Below are 23211 nucleotides of genomic sequence, written 5' to 3'. Positions count from 1 at the left end.
GTTTTTCATGTGACCTAAGGTTAGAGTTTGTATTTAAGTTAATTTTTACCTAAAATTCAAACTATCACAGCTTTTTGCTGGATTAGAACTTAATCTAAACATTAATTATAAATTCATTATTTTACTGAATTCCTAATTTATTCTATCCCTAGGTATCTATTCGGAATACTAGGTTTCACAAAATTGAGCTTACCAATGACATAATCTTAGAAGTGTCTTTCCTACAGGTAGGTTGATTGAGTAACATTTCTATGATTTCCCATGTTTTAAAGGCACATTTCCTCCCTGTAGTAATTGGGAAAAAAGCAGAATAAGTTGCTAGAATAGTACTAGGGGAAGAGAAGTTTAGAAAGTTCCAAGTATCCCTTTCAGTATGTTTCCCACATTCACAATCAGCTGGGAAATAACATCAAAGAAATGAATATTTTAGGGATAAGTATTCATAAGTAAGATAATTGTAGGACATTACAGTTAGAAAAGATTTTGAGGCATGGAATATAAGAAAAAAATTGGGATGTCTGGGGGGTAAAAAAAGAGGGAAAAATCTTCCAAGAATAGGACCAGAACAAGGATTATTATGTGAAGGAGTAATTGCAATAACAAATGAATATCCCTTTCCTAATGCCAATGACACTCAATAAAGCTTGAGAAGTGTATGGAACAAACATATGTGACTAAAATTTCCCCAATATCCTCATCTACATTTTTGAAATAAAAACTCATATCAGGAACACTGAAGAAATCATTACTCACTTAAGGAATCCTGAAGTTAAAAAATACTCAAGCATTCATGAGACCCCTCTTCTAATGCACAGGTCTTTAGAGCTCATGTGGATACTGGTATTGAGGAAAAGCTATTCTTTCTCTCCACATACCTTCCTGTTCCAACTCGGAAAGCACATCTGTTTTGCAGACTTGACATCCTGTTTGTATGAAAAAAAGTTACCTGGGTTTTGAGTTATGAAAGTAACATGGCATGATCATGATGCATATCACAAGTTATCAAAAAAAAAAAAAACCAAAATAAGCACTGAAGGTCACAATGCAATAAAAACGAACTTAGATTATAGACAATATTTCAACAAAAACTATCTCTTGACCTTTCATTTATTTCAATAAGGACCACTGGTTGTTGTTACTCAGGCACTGTAAAAAGAGACTACATAATTGTCTATTTCTAAATAGAGAGAAATATGTTTCCAAAGTGAATGAATATTATGTTAAGGAGAATATATAATTTCTGCACAGCCCGGAGTGCTGGAAATTGAGATCAAGAAACATTAAATTGTGGTCATGAAGATTAAATTCTATTGGGTGAACTAGATGTAAATAAAAAATGAGGAAACAAATTCATTTTGGGATTTTTTTAGCATAATATAAATTCATTAAAATTATATAAAAATATAATGTTAAGAGAAAGATGATAAAATTTGGAAAAACTTATTTGGATATCTCAATTAAAAATGGAAGATTATGATAAATATATAGGTAGATAAATTAGACAGATGATAGATAAAAGATAGATGTAGATACATTTTGAGAGTCTCACCTACTGAGACCAGGTTATTGATATTCTCCAGCATCACTTCTCTGAACAGCTTTCTCTGGGATGTGTCTAGCAGGTCCCATTCTTCCTGAGTGATGTCTACAACCACATCCTTGAAGGTCACTAACTCCTAGAACATCACAGAAATTTCTGTTCACACAGGGTTATTCTTACCAATGTCTTGAGTGGGATGTACAAAATAATAGCACTAAAGAGGCATAAAATGTGTATATAAAACTTAAAACGTGTATGTGGTAACAGTAATATCATTATCAATGCTGAACTGCCACCTGCTTGTCACATGCACTCACAGACATACTCTGAACTCACTGTAAAAGAAAACCACATGACATAGGGTGTGATATAACCTGGAAATATCCCAATAAACTTGTAATTATGCCTTCTTGCTGCTCATTATAAAGCTTTCATTGGAGCATTCTTAACTAAATCAATCTTGCTCAACAATTTTAAGTAAATGTGTAGACTTACTATAAGGCAAACAATATCCATGACATATATCATTTAAAAAAATGAGTATGGTTAGATTACTCTCCTATATAGATGAGCTCACTTTTCTTATTTATAAAATCATTCGGCCCTTGCCGATTTCCAGTTTCATTCCACTGTGTTCAGAGAAATTATTTTGTATGATTTCAAACTTTCTGAATTCATTGAGACTTTCTCTGTGGCATAGCATTTGGTTTATCTTGGAGAATGATCCATATGTGCTTGAGAAGAATTTATATCCTGCTGTATTTGGGTTTATTCTGTGTATGTCTATTAGGTCCAGATACTCTAATATATTGTTCAAAGTCTTTGTTCCTTTATTGATTCTATGTGGAGATGTTGTCTAATTGTGATAATAGTGTATTAAATTCCCCCACTATAATTGTAGAGGCATTTATTTTTCCACTTATATTTTCGGGTGTTTTACTCATGTATTTTGAGGTGCCCTGATTAGGTGCAGAAATGTTTATGATTGTTCTTTCTTCTTGAAAGATGGCCCCTTTTTCTAATGTGTGGTGTGCATCTTTGTGTCTCATAATAGTTCTTCATTTAAAGTACATTTTTTTCTGATATTAGCATAGCTACTCCTGCCCTTTTATGGTTATTTACTTTACAGCATATACATGGGTAATATTTCCTTATCAATTCTGCCAATCTGTGTCTCTTGACAGGTGAGTATAATCCATTGACATTCAGTGTTATTACTCCCAAGGAATTACTTACAGTAGCCATATTTTCTTTGCATTTCTGTATGTCATATGTTGCTTTTATTGCTTTTCATCTTTTTAGTTGTTCTTTTTTTTTTTTTTAAGATTTATTTATTTATTTAATTTCCCTCCCTCCCCTGGTTGTCTGTTCTTGGTGTCTATTTGCTGCGTCTTGTTTCTTTGTCCACTTCTGTTGTCGTCAGCGGCACGGGAAGTGTGGGCGGCGCCATTCCTGGGCAGGCTGCTCCTTCTTTTCACGCTGGGCGGCTTTCCTCACGGGCGCACTCCTTGCGCGTGGGGCTCCCCCACGCAGGGGACACCCTTGCGTGGCACGGCACTCCTTGTGTGCATCAGCACTGCGCATGGGCCAGCTCCACACGGGTCAAGGAGGCCCGGGGTTTGAACCGTGGACCTCCCATATGGTAGACGGACGCCCTAACCGCTGGGCCAAAGTCCGTTTCCCCTTTAGTTGTTCTTATACTCTCCTCCATCCCTGTCTCTCCTGGTTTTTTTTCCTTTCTTCCTGTACAACTCCCTTTAGTATTTCTTGAAGGGCGGGTTTCTTATTGGCATACTCTCTTAATTTCTGTTTATTCATGAATATTTTGAACTCTCCATCATTTTTGAATGCCAGCTTTGCTGGATAGAGTATTCTTTGCTGGAAATTTTTCTTTTAGTATTTGACTATGTCATACCACTGCTTTCTTGCCTCCATGGTTTCAGATGATAAATCAGCACTTAATCTTAGTGAGCTTCCCTTTTATGTGATGGTTCTCTTTTCTCTTGCTGCCTTCAGTATTTTCTCTCTGCCGTGAGCATTGGATAATTTGACAAGTATATATATTGGGCTAGGCCTGTTGGAATTTATACTCTTTGGGAGGTATTGCCCTTCCTGGACATATACACCCATCTTCTTCAATAAGTTTGGGAAGTTTTCAGCCATTATTTCCTCCAACGCGTCTTCTGTCTGGTTTCCTTTCTCTTCCCCTACTGGGATGCCTATAATGCATAAGTTTGTGAATTTTGCATTGTCATTCAAATCCTTAAACACCTGCTTGATTTTTTCTATCTTTTAACCTATCAACTCTACTGTCTGATTTCAGATGTACTGTCTTCCACAACAATAATTCTTTGCTCTGCCTGTTCAAATCTGCTGTTATTTGCTGAGTGTATTTTTGATTTCTTGGATTGTGCCATTCATCATCATATCTATTATCTTTTTGTGTATATTTACTATTTCTTCAGTATGCTCTCCAAGTGTTTTCTTAATATCCTTAATAACTTCCTTCACTTCATTAAGTTGGTCCATGATATTTGTTTGGAGAGCTTTGTTTAGTTGTTTGATGTTGTGCTCCTCTTCCTGGCTTTTAGTTTGTTCATTGGATTGGGCCATGTCTTCCTGGTTATTAGTAAGTTTTATAATTTTTTGTTGCTTTCTGGTCATCATTTTATCTGGATGGGTTTCTTCAGTAAATTATCTTCTCTGTCTAGTTTCAGGGTTTATTTAAGTGCTGTTTGTATGTGTGTGTTAAGTCTTCTCTTTGACACTTTGTTCTTCTTAATCTATTTCCTTGATGTTCTATAAGTTCCCATGATGGAAAAAGATTAAGACCAGGGAAAGCAAAAGAGGTAAGAAAAGAAAAAGTATAACACAATTACTGATACTAAATATCAGCAGAAGAACCATGTAAGACTAGAAGAATGAATATTAAACTCACATTAGCAGTGTAGTTATAGGAATAAAAAAGTGGAGTTCCTACAATGAAATGGGAAACTGAATATTGAGAAGAATATAGTATGAATTAAAAGGCCAGTATGATGGGGAGAGAGGAAAAGAGGAAAGAAAGGACAATAATAGAAAGAGTTAATAAAAGATAGAAAACAGAATAGAAGTGTTAGAAATAAAAAGCCAGAAAAAAATTGATGGCTAAACAAGAGGTGGAATATAAGAGCAATGACAGAAGGTAGAATATAGAAAGATGCAAGAAGGAAAAGAGATAGATAGCATTGGTAGCCAAAATCAGTACATACAGAAAAGAGGAAATCAAGGATGAGGAAGCACAGCAAAAAACAAGGAGCACCTAACTGAAAAAGAAAAAAAAAAAAGAAAGTGTGGAGGGGATAAAGAGGAAGGAAAGACAAGAAAACAAACAAAAAGCAAAACTCAGACAAGCCCACAAGCAAGGAGTCAAACAAACATTAAGAAAAATCAGCTTCCCTCCCACACTCCTGGAGAGCCTGTCTCGTGGCTAGTGTTCACCAATCAATCACTCTGCAGCTTTCTCACTGCAGACCTTGAAGTGGGTTGTAGTGAGTAAACCCAAGTCAAATTTTGTAACAAATGTAATCTCTCTTTTCTTTTAGGAAAAATAAGAGACTGAAGGGAAGCTAATACAAGGATAATGTCTATGTTTTCCCTGTCTCAAAGTATCTGCCAGATATTTAATATCCCAGTGGGTCACTACTCTAAGAAGAGCCAAGAACTGAACCAAGACTTTGCACATTCAAGGCTGAAACTCCTTGTCTGAGCCATACCCTTCTTCTGGGCCAACTATAACACTGAGAAAACTCTTTAGAAATTGTAAGAAGGAAGAGTTACTGGTTTAAGATGTTTGCTGGGGAGCATCTGGCACAGGGTGCACCTGGGGCAGGCTTTTAGGGAGGGTGTGGGTGCTCATCATGTCATAATGTGTTACATAAGCATGTAGAGGCCCATACAATGAGTGGGGAGGTGTTATGCCCCCATAATGGGGAGGCCTGATGTTCTCTGAGTGGAGGGTGTCTCTCAAGAGCATGGGTGGCTTCCTATGGGGGAGGAGAGACTAGTGTCAGCCCTCAGTATTGTTGCAAGTAAAATCTTGTCCTTCAAGCAGTGAAGCTTGGTTGTCATTGGGGGCCCCAAGGGTAGGGGAGAGAGGAATAGAGTAGTTGTAAGAGGGGGTAGCTGGGGGGCAATGGCATCATCTTGCAATGATGAATACAGGACAAGTTAAAATATCACCAAAAATTTCTAAAGATGTATAGTCTAAAACGTAAACCATAATGTAAACCATACTGTAACCAAAAATATATAAAAGTGTAAAGTCTAAAATGTAAGCCATAATGGAACCATGGTTTGTAGCTATGTTTCAATATCTGTACATGAGTGACAGGAAATGTAACCTTCACATGTAAAAAGATCATCATTGGGAAGGGGGAAAAGTGTTTCATGTTGGGTATATGGGTGTCCCCTATATTCTATATGTGGCTTTACTGTGAAATAAAACATTTTTGAAGACATATTAAAAAAAGAATGTAGATACTGAGGAAGAAATGGAAGAGATTACCTTCCATTGTAGATACAGGGCAACACCTATTACAGCAATGAAGAAGCAAAACATCACAAAAATTTTGTATAATATTTTCATTTTTTAATACCCTAATTAATTTTTTACTTAAATTTTAGTTTTTCTAAATTATTATGTATTCTATTTCTAATCTTTAAACCTACCAATATAATATCATTTTCCTATTAATTATATTTGACACTATATTACACTTCATTTTTGAAGAAGTTTTGGATCACAGAGGGGTTCAACTATGGCAGGGGAGGAGTACTGATGTGGTGTATCATTGATGGGGGATGCATGGGTGGGAGGGAGTTCTCCAGGGCATGCATATAGGGTATATCGATATGGTTGTGTGTTTGTTGGTATTGACATAGGGGGTAGACTTTCACATGACAACCGAGGGAGTGCTGAGTTCCCATTCTGGGACACTGTTACACTCACCAATGAAGTGGCAACAATCCCCCAAACACAAGGGCAAAAACCAGTGAAGAAGGATGGTCCAATGATGTGCCCTTGATATAAATTACTATGCTTATGAGCCTGTGTGAATGAAATTTGAACTAGGTCTACAGCTGCTTGATGCCTAAGGGTTACCTCCTGAGAACCTCCATGTTGATCAAATGTGGTCACACTCTAAGCCAAACTCACCATGTAAATACATTACCTTCCCCCAGCATGGTCCATGACACTGGGAATGAGCCTCACTGATACTGAGGGATTACCACCAAACATCAGCTGATGACGCAACTAGAAAAATACCTTGAATAAAAGGGGGAAATGGTAGACAAATGAGTTTGAATGGCTCAGAGACTTCAAAATGAGTCAGGAGGTCATCCAAGGGGTCTTCCTTATGCAAATCTCAGGAGGCTCTCAGAGACAGTCAAAGTAAGCATAACCTCAGGTAACAGTTCTTCAGAGGGCTATAGAGGCACCTATGTCCTATGGTAATGACAGATGAATCTGGAGTTCAATGCTTATCCAGGGGGCCCTACTTTGGAATTTTCACTCCTGAGTGTGATGGGGTTGGAATCATATGTGATCTCTCTACACATGCTTCTTCTGTCACTTTTTTGAACCTCTGCTTCACACTGGGTTTGGTATATGCTCAGGAGACTTGAATCTCTGGACTGTCCATGTGCCAGCTGGGCCCTGAGCCTCAGCAGTGTTGCAACACCTACTCTCTGGTTCATTGGACTTACCCAGGTCAGCTAACAGGGAGATGATGATGGTCAACTACCACACAAGGGAACCAAGACAGTCTACAGCTGCAAGCAAGAGAACTCCATCCATCAACCACATGGCACCTAAGGCCCCCTCTCAATTTAGAGGATGAAGGTATAAAATATGGATTAGAGTGGGCTTATGGGTATTCTACTATAGAAGTATTGTGACTCTAGCAAAGGAAGAAAGTATATCACTGATGTGGGAACATTAGCCACAGGAGTTGCTGAAGGCAGGGAGGGGGAAAAAGCGATGATATTGGGACATTTTTGGTACTTGGGATTGTCCTCAATGATACTGCAGGGACAGATGCAGGACATGATATATCCTGCCATAACCCACTGACTTGGAGAGAGGGTAACTTTAACATAAACTATGATCCATGCTTTGTAGCAATGTTCCCAATTGTCCTCATCAAATGCAATGAATGTACCATGGTAATGAAAGAATCTGTCAATTTTGGAGGAGTAGGTGGTATGAGGAGTGGGGTATATGGGAACCTCTTTTATTTTGTAATATAACAATTTGTGTGATCTATGTATCTTTAAAAATGATAATAAAAAAGTTAAAAAATAAAATAAAATCATTTAAGAATATGGAATGCATTTTGACAAATGTCAATTAAGGTGTGAATTGCTTTCTATCTAAATTCAATTCAAATGTCTATTATTAAAATAATGACAGGGAATCTTGAAGAAATGTCCAGAATTTTACAACACTGAATAATTTCCAAATCAATAATGCTGCTTTTCTCAGTGCTACAAAACTCAGGTATTCCTCGTAATGTATAAATACAGATGGTTCCAGGTCACAAACCAGGGACTCCTGAGACAGCTGTACTGATAGATGGCCTTAGACTGACCATTCCCATGGTAGGAGGTCTCTCAATCCTAATTTGTTTGGGGTGTACAAAGACCAGTTTTCGTTGCCTCACTTTTATCTTCATTTCATCTGTCTGTGAAAGATTAGAATAATCCTGTTCAATACTTCTGGCCTCCACAAATCTTAAAAAATTTTCACAGAGACATAAATTTTATTCCAACTATTAGCTTCTGAAACCACAGCCACAAATGAAGGAAAAAATCATTCCTACATATGACATCCATTTATAAATTTTGAATAAATTTGATTTAGAAAATTGAAGTTGGGAAATTTGAACAAGATGATAAGGGGAATTGAAGTTTTCAAAAAATTACTTCAAGGGGAATATATATGGAACAAGGAGTTGATTCCTGCTTACAACATGGAAAGCCCTGGGTTTGTTTACTGGTGCCCCCTAAAGGAGATGAGCAAGACAGCAAGCTATAATGATGAGTTGGAATAGCAACCTGAAACAACAGGATGATGCAATGAAGAGAAAATGATGCAATGGCCAGGCATGGCAAGCCAATGCAAAAAGATGATGCAATGAAGAGATACAAAGAGGAAATACAATGTGAGACAAGATGCAGGAGAAGAGATGGCTCAAGCCATTGGGTATCTCCATCCCAAATGGGTGGTCCTGGGTTCAGTTCCTGGTTCCTCTTAAACAGAAGATGAGTACACAATGAAAAGACACAGGGAGTACACAGTGAGTGCAAACAATGAGGGGGAGTTAATACATACACTTTTAAAATCTTTTCAAAAAGAATTTCAAAATGTACAAATTTATTCCATCAAAACTTGAAGAAAACTAAAATTGGGGAAAATAAATACATCATTCTTCATTTCCTTTAATTTACAAAACTTCTCATGTGCTTCTGACAAATATACCTACTCCCTATACTCCAGTACCTGTAATGTTGGATTGACTGAATGCACAGCTGAAGACTCAGCCTCCCTTCTGACTATAAACATCTCTTCTTACTCATCTCTGTCATCACTATTCATCATATGCCCAGGCCAATCTCAGGCACTAACATGATTCATGGATTCATTATTTATACAAAGAGCTCATGGGATGGGTGAGAAAAAGAAAACTTCTGCCATCTCCTCAGAGAATACACAGTTTTTATGGTAGCTTTAGCCAACTCTTGCAATTACCTTGGAAGATTACTCATTGATGAGGACCTACATAAACTTAAGCTAAGATCTTTGAATAACTCCTGAGTACACTTGAAATATTTATACCAAGAAGAAAAATCTTCCCATCTGCTGGCAACTGAGGTCCAATTTCAGTTGAAAGAGAATTACATACTCACAGGTGTTTGCATTGCCAAGACCTTAGCCGGCATCTATCTTCCTCTGGATTTTCACTCACAATCAGACAAACAGAAGGAGAGCAAAGCTGAGAATGAGAAAGAAGTTTTAAGATTCAAGTCTTGACCACAATTTTCAGATCCCCCTGTCATGAATGCCCAACTTTTCACCTAGGAGTATTCCCTGCCCAAACAACAAAAGGAACATGAGGTATGCATGAGAGAAGTAAGAGAGGACTCTCCTCTCCCAGGGTCAAGATGTTGGAGGTCGTTTTTTCTCTGGCTAATAAAGATAGGATTATCTTCATATTATAGATAAGAACATGAAAATCCATGAATTGTATTTATTAACTAGCCCATGATGTTTGGAGACTTTTAATTCATTGCTGATTTCAAAACATAGGAATCCCTGACCAACAACATCATAGCTGGAATTGGGTTCTCACTACAAAAGGAAGCAGACTAGAATATCTCAGTTATAATTATTACTGGTTTTTGCAATAGCATTCATTCTCTCGCATACATTTCTGATTTCTGGATTCTCACTCCCTTCCTGCTCTACCATGAATCTGACCTTCTGGATACACTTGTCCTAAAACATCTTTACTCTTCCATATGTACAATGCAGACTACTCAACACTGAGTTTTATATTCCACCCAAATGTATTTGGAAATCAACTAAGACACTTAAGAATATACATTATTAAAATAAAAGGAAAAAGAAAAAAGGAATATATGTTATTATGAGGTGTATCAGACCCAAGATTAACAAAGCCATTTGTACCTCGAGTCCAGGAAGAAAATGATTGTATTCAATATGTTTGGAGAATTACATATTTTTAAAAATTTAATCTTCTCAGTTACCCAACTGATATAGGTTAATTTACTCAGTTGACAAATGTCCTAAATGGAGGTTCTGAGAGCTGAAGTAAAATGACAAATTTATAGGGCCGCTGAAAGATATAGCTAGAGTTTGAATTTTTTCATTCTGTTTCCCAATTTCAAATATCTTAAGGGTTACATACCGCACCTAGGTATTACATGGAATGTCCCCTCTCATTTCAGTATTCAGGTCCTCACCCTGTTGTCAAAACTTCCTCTTAATACAGTGTGTTATACTCACAACCATGAACAGCAAACCTGTTCAAGAAACCTTTGCATTGAACTTGTTACCAGATTTTCTCTATGTTCTTCTCTAAGCTACAAGAAATGAATTTCAAGAGCAAGCTGGATTAGCTAGGCCAGGAACTTATTAAAGAATGGTGAGAAGAGAAATGGGAGAAAATAAAAGATCATGGGGCCCAAGTAAAGAGCAAAGGGTTGAAGAGTGATAAAGAGGGTTGACTGACAATTTCCATTATAGATTATAAATCCACAGGTTTACTTGTGTATTAATCTAGGTGAGGGGTGAAGAAGGCCAGAACAGGGGTCAAAAGACAAGAGAGAGCCAGTTTGGACTTTGCACTTGCTTTTGAACCATTAATTATTACACCTCTTTGCTAATGACAGGAGTCCCAGCTGTTTGCAGTTCTGATTACCCCACCTATCAATCCCCCTAGAAGGATCAATGATGAGGCCCCTGAAGAAGATTCAGGGCTTCTCCTGGCTTCCAGAGGAAATCTCATTCTGAATCGATTCTTGCAGCTTTTTCCAGCAGCCATCTTGGTGGTACCAATACCTACATGTTTAATGGTCGTGGTTTTTCAGCCAGGTTCCAGATTTACTGATTCCCTAAGTAGCCTGCTTCAAACCTATTTCCCAACATTACCTTCCACCTCATATAATATTTACTGCCAGATGTATTCTAAGCAAGTATGTATATTTCAGCATATGTCTCATGAGAACGTTTTTTTAAAATTTTACTTAGTTTTTATTTTTAATAGATACTTAGATTATATAAATGTTACATAAAATGTAGGAGATTCCCATATGTCCCACTCACAACAACTCCCATATTTTCCCACATTAACAACATCCTTCATTAGCATGATACATTTGTTGCAACTGATGAACACATTTTGGACAATAACTTTGGATTAAAGTTTACTTTACAGTTTATTTACACTCTGTCCTATGCAATTCTGTAGGTTATGGCAAGATATATAAAGGACTGTATCTGTCATGGTAGTGTCATTCAGGACAATTCCAATGTCTCAAAAATACCTGTCTTTTCCTCTCCCATCCCTCAGAACCTCTGGTGGCCACTGCATCCACAGCAATGATAAAATTTCTTTCATTGCTAGAATCACAGTAAGTCTATAGTAGAATACCAGTAAGTCTATTTTAGTCCATAGTTCATTCCCCAATCCTGAGGATTCTACGATGGTGATGTCTGCTCCACTTCTAATTATGAGGGGGCTCTGATCCATTAGGGCTAGTGGATGGAACACTCTTGCTTGCAGTTGCAGACTTTCTCAGTTCCTTGGTATGGAAACTGTCCATTGTCATCTCCTTGTTAGTTGTCCTGGGTGTGACCAATGAAATAGTTAAGTGTTGCAATTCCTTTGAGATTCAGAGCCCAGCTGTCACATGGAGAGCCCAAAGATTTAGGTCTCTGTGATGTACACCTACCAACTCTAATACTAATTATAGGTTCAAATAGAAGGACAGAAGAGCCATGTGTAGGGAAACCAAAACTTAGACCAACTCTATCTTCCTGGGGAACATAAATCCCAAAGTGGAGCACACGGGCAAGGCACCAAACTCCTGAGCTATCTGACCTAACTATGAGCCATGTGTAGGGAAACCAAAACTTAGACCAACTCTATCTTCCTGGGGAACATAAATCCCAAAGTGGAGCACACGGGCAAGGCACCAAACTCCTGAGCTATCTGACCTAACTATAGTGTCTGGATGTCTTCAACATCTCAGGAGCCCTGCTATTTGGGATAGTATCCACTTTTGGCAGTCTATGAGATCCTGCTGAGATGGGCATAATCATAACCTCTGGAAGCATGTGCCAACATGCTTTGAAGTCTCTTGGCCATATAAACTCATTTGTCTTTACCTTTTCCGCCTTTTTGTAAAGGTCTTTTTCCAAGAGCAACATTTCTGATGCCACTGTATTTACCCTATGTGTCAATCGATATCTATTTTCCATATCTGTCCATAGGAGACTCTAATTTTGTGTCATGTTTATTACTGCATGTCACACAGCATATTACTAAGCTCTTATTTTATGACTAAGCACACAATCACAACTCATAGTGCTTTCAAATACATCTGGGAAAAAGACTATATTTTGATAATTAAGGCATTCTTCCATCTTCCATAATCATTTCAAGTCCTATGGTTTGAATACCACCTGTTCTCACATTTCACATTACTTTTACGAGATGAGATTAACATTGAAATAACCAGGTTAATGATGTAATTTTAAAAAATTACCTAAACTTAGCATAACAGTGTCTACAGATATCCCGGCATTCATACCGATTAGTTACTCCTCTCTCATTGAAGGGATTTGCCACTTGTTAGAGTTGAATGTCTCAAACTGAAATCCTGGCTTTCCTGTTTCTTTTGGAAATGAGTACCAGCAACTGCTCTCTCTTATCACAATCACCTCATCATTTAACCTTACTGTTTCTCTTCTATTATGAACCTAAGTGCCCCCTGTGCCTATTTCATCTCCTGTGCCTGATCTTTTGTTGTAGAAGCAGATAGGATTCAATGATCATGTATTGAAGTCTAGGACTCAGGAATATTCTGAGAAGGAAGATTTATTTTAAATGGTCGGGCCCAGAAGACTCCTTTCCAAAAAGCCAAGCCCTGAGTATGAGCTTTAGATTATTTTTACATAAGAGATATATGTGCTGGGGGCCAGGAGAGGTTTAGCCATTTGCTTGAATACCAGCTAAGCTTGAATTACCACATTGCCCACATTCCAGGTAAGCTTGAATTAACATATCACCCACATTCCAATTAAGCCTGAATTAACATATTGCCCACCCTACAGGTAAGCTTGAATTAACATATTGTCCACAATCCATCTGGATGTAAACCTGAATACATATTCAATCTACATCCTTTCTGAATACTTAAAGCCTATAGGGCCTGAATTACTTAATTGGCTCTAGAAACTAGGCCCACTTGGATACAGAATTAGATAATTCTGAATTCATGTGCAGGCTATATTATATCCCCCCCTTTGAGGCCTTGCTTAAGTTTATTAAGCTTTGGCAACACTATTTCCAGAGTTATGAGGCAGGCCACTGTTTGTGTTTTTACTGTATTATTTATTAAAGCATGTACTCTAGTTATGATTAAGGGGAGAAAGCAGGGAAGTATGATAAGAGTGAAGTAGGCTAGTAAGATAGGGAATAGACAGATCTGGAACCTGGCAGAGAGTCCATGTGGACATTAGTAACCCCAAGACGCCTGCTGGAAGACCCTCCCCCAAGATTCTGCCACTCAGAAGAAGGCTTCCTCTGGAACCAGGAGAAGCCCCAGATATTCCCCCAAGGACTTTATCACTGGACCCTCTTCGGAGATTGATTGAGGAAATAAGCAATCAAAGTGGTGAACAGTTGGAACTTCTCCCATGCCATTAGCAAGGGGTGGAATAATTAGGAGTTTAAAAAATGGCACCGGGCCCAAGTTCTGTCTCTCGTGCACTCTTACCTCTGGACCCGGGCTCCAGCTGCTTCTCCCCTGCTTGGATCACCATGCAAGTAAAACCTGGGCATTTATAACCTATAATAGAGAATTGTAGCCTATAAATCAGCCCTCTTTATCACTTTTTAGCCCCATCCTCTCTACCTGTGACCCCTGCTCTGTTATTTTCTCCCAGTTCTCTTCCCTCCCTACCTGAATAAATTACTGGCCTAAATCACCCAACATGCTCTTCAAATTCATTTCTCCAGCATAGTCAAAAAACCTAAATGAAATCCAGTAACATATTTGGCTAGCCAGTCCAGGAGGTTATTGGTGAGTAAAACTATGACCTACTGCTTAATGCCTTTCTTTGGTTCTCTATTTTAAACAGGCTCACCTAGGAGTGCGCAAAGGTCATAATCCATGGAGGGAAGGGGACTGGAGCTCCGGAATTCTCCATTTCTGCACCACACACCCACTTATGAACTCGGACCCCAGCCAGGATGGCTGTGTCATAGGGCAGTGGCTTAAATCAAGGCCCTGCCAGGACAGAGGTCCCCTGGGAGAGCCCAGGGCCCTGCAAAGCTTCTTCAAGCCATTTTAGCAGCTGGGGGCTTTGTCCTCAGTCCTTACTGCCATTGCCTTCTCCAGCCCTCTCCCCTCAGAGGCAGCATGGCAATAGCAGAAAGCCCTGGGGGCTTACCCCTCCCACCAGGCCCAAGCTTTTGCAAGCAGCTTTCCTATCTAATCACACCCAGCTACCTGGGGGGATGAAGGAGGAAAGTGGATGGCAGAGCCAAGATGGATGCCATGGGAGTTCCCTTCCCCAGGGATGTCACAGGCCAGGACACCCTTGGAATTTCTAATGTTTACCCATGTTTTACCTTCCCTACTTCTTCCTACTGAATTTCTCTTTACAGCTTTGTGTTAGAATGCTTTGGTCTTTTTTAAAAACTGTGAAAATGAAAAGTGCCTTTGTCTAGCAAAGAAGCTATTGCCTCAGGACACCAAAGCCTATTAGCTTGAGCAATTCACCTCTAATCACTTAATGGCCTTTTGATGACTGGTTTAACTGGGAAACTATCAGACAGTAAAATCATAGAACTAAGATTACATCTAAAACTTCTGGAAGATAGGAGGAAGAAGCACAATTCAGCTTGACAGCTTCAGGTTGAAATCTATTCAGCCTGACCCCCAAGTCCGGGACTGCCCCAGGAATGCCCAACATCAGGGGCTCTATGATTCTGTGGGGTGGTGGGAATGAGAGAGCAGCCAAACATTTCCGGAGATTGAACTCAGGAACTTCTGTTTGGGTCAGGCAGTCTTGGACCCTGAAAAGTAGGGATGCTGAGAACAAGAGCAGGAAACTGAATGGCTCCCATTCCTTGGGACCATCCATTCAGAGAGCAGCCAAATATGTCCTGAGACAGACTTCTCAGGTGCTTTGATTTGGGGCCACTGTGTAAGCCTCCCACCAGTTCAGCAATTCAGCTTGGGTGCACTGATCTGATTGCCAGAGGAAGCATCAGATATCCCCCAGGTTGTAAATGTTTTTAGTCAGACTAGGAACCAGTCAGACCAGAACCTTCAACTAAAACCATCAACTAAAAGGGTGATTTCTCATTCTTCCTAGAATAATGGGTGTAAGTCTCTAGCCAACCAGCAAACTCCCCTTAGGAGTCACTTAGGAATCAGGAAATTCTACCTACTGCTGGTCCACGTGGCCACACTATAGGCAAGAGCAGCCTCTGCACAGAACCTAAATTCAAGCTAAACCAGTCTAAGAAAAGAGAACAGATAAATCTGAGGCCCAGAAACCTCATGTCATGTCTGCTTAAAGAAACGAGGAAATAAACTTCAAAATTCTCAGTTTAAACTCAATTGTGCCTATAAAAGGTGTGAATAGTGATCAAAATTAAAAAACTTCACAAGCCATCAATTAGGGTCAAAGAGTTCCTTGAAATGCTAAAGGTATAAAGTTCTCTCTTCTCTTTTAATGTGTGCATAATCTTGTGTTGGACTTTAAAACCTGTTTAACTTTGTCAATTTGCTTGCACCTAGGAAATGAGATTTGGGGTTCACCTGCTACAAACTGAAAAATGGTGAAAGGTAACATGAAAATGAGTCTTTAAAGGTCAATAACATCTTGCTAGTGGATTTAAGGCATAAATCACGAGTAAAAGTAATTCAGTTACTAGAAAAGCAGAAAAACTTCACAAAGTTTTTAATAATAAAATTCTAGAGTTAGTTAATAAAGGTACTCAATTCACCTTAAGGTAAAAACTTACTAGAAATTGTAAACTAAAAGTTAAGATCATTTGTAGATGCATTTATATTATAAAATAGCAGAAGAATAATAACTAAAATTATAACTGGGTGAATTTAGACTGAACCTATTATTGTAAGTGTAAATTCTAAACTAACCTTACCTTCATTTATGGTCACTTCAAGCCTATACCCCACCCCTTGCCTTTGCTTATGGTTATTTCATAACAACTTCTGCCCCTATGGCTCAGGGTAAAGCAAATGTGAGACATCCCTGTCTCCTGTCCTACTGGTATTAGTGACCCTGCTTTCTCTCATGGCTCCAACTATAGACTAAACTGCTGCCTGGTGGAATTCTTGACCCTCAGGCTTGAACGTCCACTCTCCCAGTCCAGCAGCTGCTGGAGACGTTTTATCCCTGAGACCTGGGAAGTGAAGGAGGCCTCTGCCTTGACTGTTGGGGTTCCTAAGATGGCAGATCATGAGAGAAACCAGTCTCGCTGAGGCTTCAATAGCCTCGGTGAATATACATAGAATTAGTCTTGCTCATCCAAAGTCTACTAAAGTCAAAGTAAAATATAAAGTTCTGAAACAAAGGAAAATCATATTAAAGCATTGGGGACATTTTGATTATATGCCATTAGTTAAGAAACAAAATTCTTGTACAAAACTGCATGGTCATAGTGCAAATTAAAGATACAGCCTTCCAGAAGATCTTTCAAATATTATTTTACAGTTAAACTTATTTTGTAAAAGAATGAAAATTTTAAGTAACTAAGTTGTGTTTCCATGTCAAACTATTCATGTCTCCCTATTTGCTCAGTGCATAACTTCATACATCAAGATGATAATATCAAATTAACAAATGACAACTCAAAGTTAATATTTTATAAAACTAAGTTAAAGAAATGTGGGGCTGCCCTCTCTTAAATGCATAAAGTAAATTCCATTAGTTGTCAATTGTAGTCTGAGGTAAATCAGCCAGTCTGTGGTTGTGGTCAATTACAAGGAGTTTCTAAAAGCATCTTCCAAACTGAAGCATTTAAATGGCTCCATTTCTAAGAAGCCACTATTAACTAGAAACCTAGATTGATATTAATGGCCAAAAGTAACTTCATAGCAATAAAACATGTCTGAAATTCACCTCAATGTGCATATTCAAGTGGTGGTAATGAAAAGTTACTTTGATTTCATTGGGAATCTTCAGTTTTCATTTTAAAAATGGAAAAATAGTATTTCCTCTACTGCTTAAGTAAAATACCTGCCAATGTCTTCATGGTAAAAGTTTAGAAGTAAGCAAAGTACTAGAGTTAAGTTTACTTGATACATAACACACGGCATTGGAAATTTTTAAAAGGTATATAAAAACCAAGAAATAGACTTCAGCATTGTCAAACTCTCATGCATTCAAACCAGGCCTTGAATACATTGCAGTTTGCCTCTCCATGAGTTATTGCCTAGGTTGGTCACTGACCACTAAAACAATAAAGTTATCTACTACATTTATGGTTGTGCTCCTTAAGTCAATGGAAACTATGTGGCAGTATCAAACTCCTGAAACAGCCAACAGTAGCTCAGTATAGCCAAATATACAATAGATATCGCCTCCTGACTGGTACTGTTTCATAGGGCCAAAGAGCGCTATGCACCAGGCTGGTGGAATACTGAAAACTACCTTCTCAGCTTCTCTCTAGGATCAATGGTGTTGCGGTTTGCTCATTGTGTGAAGGACATACCAATTGGAGCCATAATTACCAGTGTACTGTAGGTAGAACTTAAATACAAACTGGCATTATGGCCTGCTCCCATGGAGGGATAACATGTAAGGTAATGCAAACCTGAAACTTAAATCTATTAATTACAATTCAAAGAAAAACTTATGCATTCAGTACATTAATTTATTATTAAGTAATGTACATTTATCCTGTTCTAGATATAAGCCTGATGATTATAGTGTTATCTTTTCTATTCTAAATCATGTGCAGAAAAACATTAAAAATGTTAAAAGTCCTGGTAAACTTCATTTTCTAAGTAAGAAATGAATGTGCTTAGCCCAGATCTCCCTCCTAGTCCTTATTAAAATTAAAGGAATTTCCAGCTTGGTACACTAAACCTGAGTGAAGCCAGCTGCCCAAAAAAGTGCCAGCTCACCTGAGGCACCTAATGGGATGTATGAATGCCAGTCATTGGAGGCCTGAAATACCTTTTCAAGAGAAAAAGCTAAGTAATGTCTGTGTTAAATTCAGCTGTTCCCTCTAACTCTAGCCCAAATGCCTATTGCTAGAGGGAGAGCAAACCAGACATCCCTTTAACTTAACTCTTTTCATCTCCTTTAGCTTAACTAAAAAGGGCAATGCCTCTTCCTATTCTACTGAAGACTTTGGGAAAATGCAGCCTTTGAAGACATCTGACCTTTTCTACTCCTGTGGTCCTGTGTCCTCTTACTGAGACCATATATTCTCAAAATTCTAATCAAGCTTTTCTTCTAGGATCAATGTGCCCTTGAAATTCATTTCTCCAGCATAATCAAAGAACCTAAAAAAAAATCCAGTAACAAGAGCATGGGAGGAGTTGCACCTGTTTGCTGATTTGATTATCCCACTTATCAATCCCCCAGTGAGGGCCCAGTGATAAAGTCCTTGGGGAATATCTGGGATTTTTCCTTGCTATTAGAAGTCTTTGTTCTGGATAGCAGAATCCTGGGGGTGGGGGTCTTCCATCAGCCATCTGGGGGGTTACTGATGTCCACGTGGACTCTCTGCAAGGTTCCAGACCCATCTATCGATTTCCTATCTTACTAGCCTGCTTTATTACCCCCTCAGAAAGTTTACGTCTTTAATCTTAAGGGGTGCTGAAGGGAGATGATCTTTCTTCTGTAGCTACTTCCTGCTGGTTTGGGGCTGAAGGCCCTATTTTGATTGGAAGAAGATGGATCTGGCATCCTTTATGAAGCTGGATGAAGTTTTTATATGACTAACAAGATGTTGATTCTGAAAGAAATAAATAATTAGAATTTTGAGAATATATGGTCCCACTAAGAGGACACTGGACCACAGAAGTAGAAAAGGTCAGGTGCCTGCAAATGTGGCATTTTCCTAAAGTTGGTGGGAAACAGTATTTTTTTTAAGTTATTTTATGTTGTTGCTTAACTTCAGAGAGAAATTGCAGTAGACAACAGGATTAGATATAAAATATTAATATCAGTTTTTATGATAGGAATGAAAAGAGGCATTTTTCTTTTCAGTTAAGCTAAAGAAGATGAAAAATGGCAAGGTTTTTATTTTTTTAATTATTTATTTTCTCTTTTTAAGTGTTACATTAAAAAATATGAGGTCCCCACATACCTCCACCACTCTCACTAATTCCTCCCACATCAACAACCTCTTTCATCATTGTGGGACATAATTGCATTTGGTGAATACATTTTGGAGCACTGCTGCACCACATGGATTGTGGTTTACAGTGTAGTTTACACTCTCCCCCTATCCACCCAGTAGGCCATGGCAGGATATACAATGCCCAGCATCTGTCCCTGCAGTACCACCCAGGACAACTCCAAATCCTGAAAATGCCCCCACATCATATCTCTTCTTCCCTCTCCCTACCCTCAGCAGCTACCATGGCCACTTACTGCACATCAATGCTACAATTTCTTCCATTGCTAATCACAGTAATTCCATAGTAGAATATAAGTCCATTCTAATCCATACTCTATTCTTCCATCCAGTGGACCCTGGGATGGTTATGTCCACTCCACCTCTATATCAAGAGGGGGCTTAGATTCCACATGGATGATGGATGTAATTCTGCTTGCAGCTGTAGGCACACTTGGCTCCCTGGTGTGGAGGTTGATCTTATTCACTTCCCTGTTAGTTGGCTGGGGTAAGTCCAATAGACCAAATGGTAGGAGTTGCAAGTCTGCTGAGGCTCAGGGCCTGGCTATGATATGGACAGTCCAGAGATTCAGGTCTCCTGAGTATACACCAACCCCAGCACCAACCACAGGTCCAGTAAAACTAACAGAAGAGGCATGTGTAGAAAGGTCACATCTGAGTCCTTCTCCATCACAATCAGGAACACAAACTCCAAAGTAGGGCCAACTGACATGGCACTGAACTCCAGAATTATCTGCCATGACCATAGAACGTGTGGGTCTCTGCAGCACTCAGAAGAACCAATGACTGGGTTTGTATCTACTTTGGCTGCATCTGGGACCCTGGTGAGGCATGCATAAGTGTGACCCCTCTTATGACCTCCTGATTCTTTTTTGGAGATGCATAAGCAAATAAATTCATTTTTCCTTTCCATATCCCCTTTTATTCAAAGTCAAAAAGTAATTTTTAACACCTAATAATACATGTAGGGTGAGATATTCTGCTAGTCTGAGTTGACCCTTTAATTCAAGGTCTTTTTCTAGTTGCATCATGAGCTGGTGCTTGGTAGTAATCCCCTGGTGCCAGGGAGTCTCATCCATGGGACTCATGCCCCATACTGGTGGGGAGGGAATGCATTTACATGCTGAGTTTGGCTTAAAGAGTGGCCACCTTTGAGCAAATGGAGGCTCTCAGGAGGTAACTCTTAGGATCCCTGCAGCTCTAGGCCTAGTTCATATTTCAGGTGCACAGGCTCATAAGCACAGTCATCAGTATCAAGGGCTCATTTTTGGACCATTCTTCTTTATTGGTCTTTGCCATTGCACTTGGGGGATGTTTGCTGTTCCATGGGTGAAGGTAATAGAGCTCCCATCGTTAGGAACTCAACACTTCCTCAGTTGTCATTTTTAACTGCAACTACTATGAAAATATCCAAACATCTTTATGTACCCTGTATACATGCCCTGGAGAACTCCCTCCCAACCATGTGACCCCCTATCAATAACACCCCACAACCGTGTTCCTCCCCTGCCATAGTTGAACCTCTCTGTGGTCCAAAACTTCTTCAAAAATGAAGCCTAATATATTGCCACATTCCATTAATAGTAAAATGGAACATAGTGATGAGTTTAAAGGTTCGATATAGAATACAGACTAATTTAGAAAAATTAAAGTAAAAATAAATTGGGGTATCAAAAAATGAAAAAATGAAAAAGCTTTGTTTTTGATGTTTTGCCTTTCATCAGTGCAATAAGTGTACAGTGGCAAGGCAATTTCTTCCATTTCTTCCTCAGTGTCTACATACTTTCTTTTTGCTAATTATTAAGTTTTCTTCACAATAATTTTAGATCACAGTAATTCACATATATAATATACGGTATTCCCACATATCCAATATCAAACACTTTGTCCCTTCCCCAGCAATGATCTTTTTACATGTTCATATTATATTTGCTGCAGCTGATGTACAGATATTGAAACAATAGCTTTCAAACATGGTTCCATTGGGTTTTATATTATGGTTTATATTTTAGATTATACAATGTTCTATTTTTAAATATGTTATGTTTTACATTATGGTTTACATTTTAGCCTGTAGACTTTTATACATGTTTTGGTGTAATTTAACATGTCCTATATCCATCATTGCATGATCTTGTGGAACACTTCCATTGTCCCCCAGTTACCCTGATTCCATCTATTCTATATCTCTCATCCCCAAAAAGCTAAGCCCCATGTATGGGCTTTAGGTTATTTTTATACAAGAAACATACATGGTGGGGCCTGGGAGAGGTTTAGCCATTTGTTTGAAAACCAGCTAAGCTTGAATTAGCATATTGCCCACATTCCAAACAAGCTTGAATTAACGTATGGCCCACATTCCAGGTAAGCTTGAACTAACATATCACCCCATTCTGTCTGGATGTAACTGTGAACACACATTCAGTCTACATCCTTTCTGAATATTTAAAGCCTAGGCCTATATTACTTAATTGGCATTTTAGAAACTAGGCACACTTGGATACAGAATTAGATAATTTTGAATTCATCCACAGGCTATATTACTTTTCCTTTTTTCACAATCTACATGAGCACTTTCACTATTTACTCACACAACCTTAAATGATGATTTACTAACACGGCAGGCTTCCTCCTAAGTAAGTCATGCCAGCCTCTCCAATAAGCTCCCCATGAATAAATTCAGTGTGTGTGCTTCAGTCTATAGCTTGGAAGTAAAGATTTGGATCTTTTGGGAAATTTCTTTTTCCCAGACATCTCTGATATCTCAGTTCCCTAAGTGTATTCCTTCTTCTTGTATTCTGCATGGCAGTACTCAAACAGTATTATTAGAACATCTCGAGGCTGAATTGTAGCCCCTTTCTCTCCCACTTCTCTACACTATCATGACAATCACACATATGTTCAATTGCTTCATTTTACACCACTGTTGGCACAAAAATGAGACTCTCTATTACATCTCTATTTTCATAGGTAAAGGCAAAAAATCCAATATAACTTGAGACATTACTACCACCATGAGCCCAGAAATTTGAAATAAAAATTCTCTTTTTCTAGAGCTAACTCTTTGATTAAGCTAGATGTAAATCAAGAGGAATATAATCAAGATATGCCACTTTAACAAAATACTTCCCTTCAAATTAAGTAATTTTAAGTTAAGGCTCTTCCAGGCATCCAAGGATTGAATAAGAATTCAATACTCAGAAACACACAAATACATTCATATTAGCTACTATTTCAGCACTGAACACTGTAACCACCCTTCATTTCTGTGGAAATCCCCTCAAAAAACTTCCCACATCATACTCATGTTCTTTTAGTCTTTGTTTGTCATTTCCTCAGAATCTTCACTAAACTCCAACCAAAAGTATCCTTTGCCCTTTGTATAGCATATATTAAAATTCTACTATTCCTTCAGGTAACTCATATAATTTTTCATAGCATAATTTTTTGGGTTTTTGTTCATATTTTGGT

The 23211-nt window shown here is 38.5% G+C and overlaps 1 protein-coding gene across 14 annotated transcripts in view; it reads right to left on the bottom strand.

The window, feature by feature from the left end:
• LOC101443274 (zinc finger protein 596-like) overlaps positions 1-23211 on the bottom strand; it is a 119364-nt gene that overhangs the window by 83294 nt on the left and 12859 nt on the right. For 4 of the 14 annotated variants that reach the window (XM_023591202.2, XM_058289649.1, XM_058289650.2 and 1 more), the window contains 5 exons: positions 14108-14179; positions 9491-9576; positions 1550-1676; positions 876-923; positions 194-285 (listed from right to left, as the gene is read on the bottom strand). In XM_023591202.2, the coding sequence (XP_023446970.1) occupies positions 194-285; positions 876-923; positions 1550-1676; positions 9491-9523 (300 nt within the window). In that variant the 5' untranslated portion in view covers positions 9524-9576; positions 14108-14179. Of the gene's footprint in view, positions 1-193; positions 286-875; positions 924-1549; positions 1677-6753; positions 6849-9490; positions 9577-14107; positions 14180-23211 lie in introns of all 14 variants that reach the window. The other 10 variants (XM_023591204.2, XM_058289651.1, XM_023591203.2 and 7 more) reach the window with 5 other exon arrangements.

Source organism: Dasypus novemcinctus, chromosome 28, assembly GCF_030445035.2.
Source record: "Dasypus novemcinctus isolate mDasNov1 chromosome 28, mDasNov1.1.hap2, whole genome shotgun sequence".
Lineage (NCBI taxonomy): Eukaryota > Metazoa > Chordata > Mammalia > Cingulata > Dasypodidae > Dasypus > Dasypus novemcinctus.
Note: the sequence above shows the minus strand (reverse complement) of the source record. Positions and strands in the feature narration are given on the sequence as shown.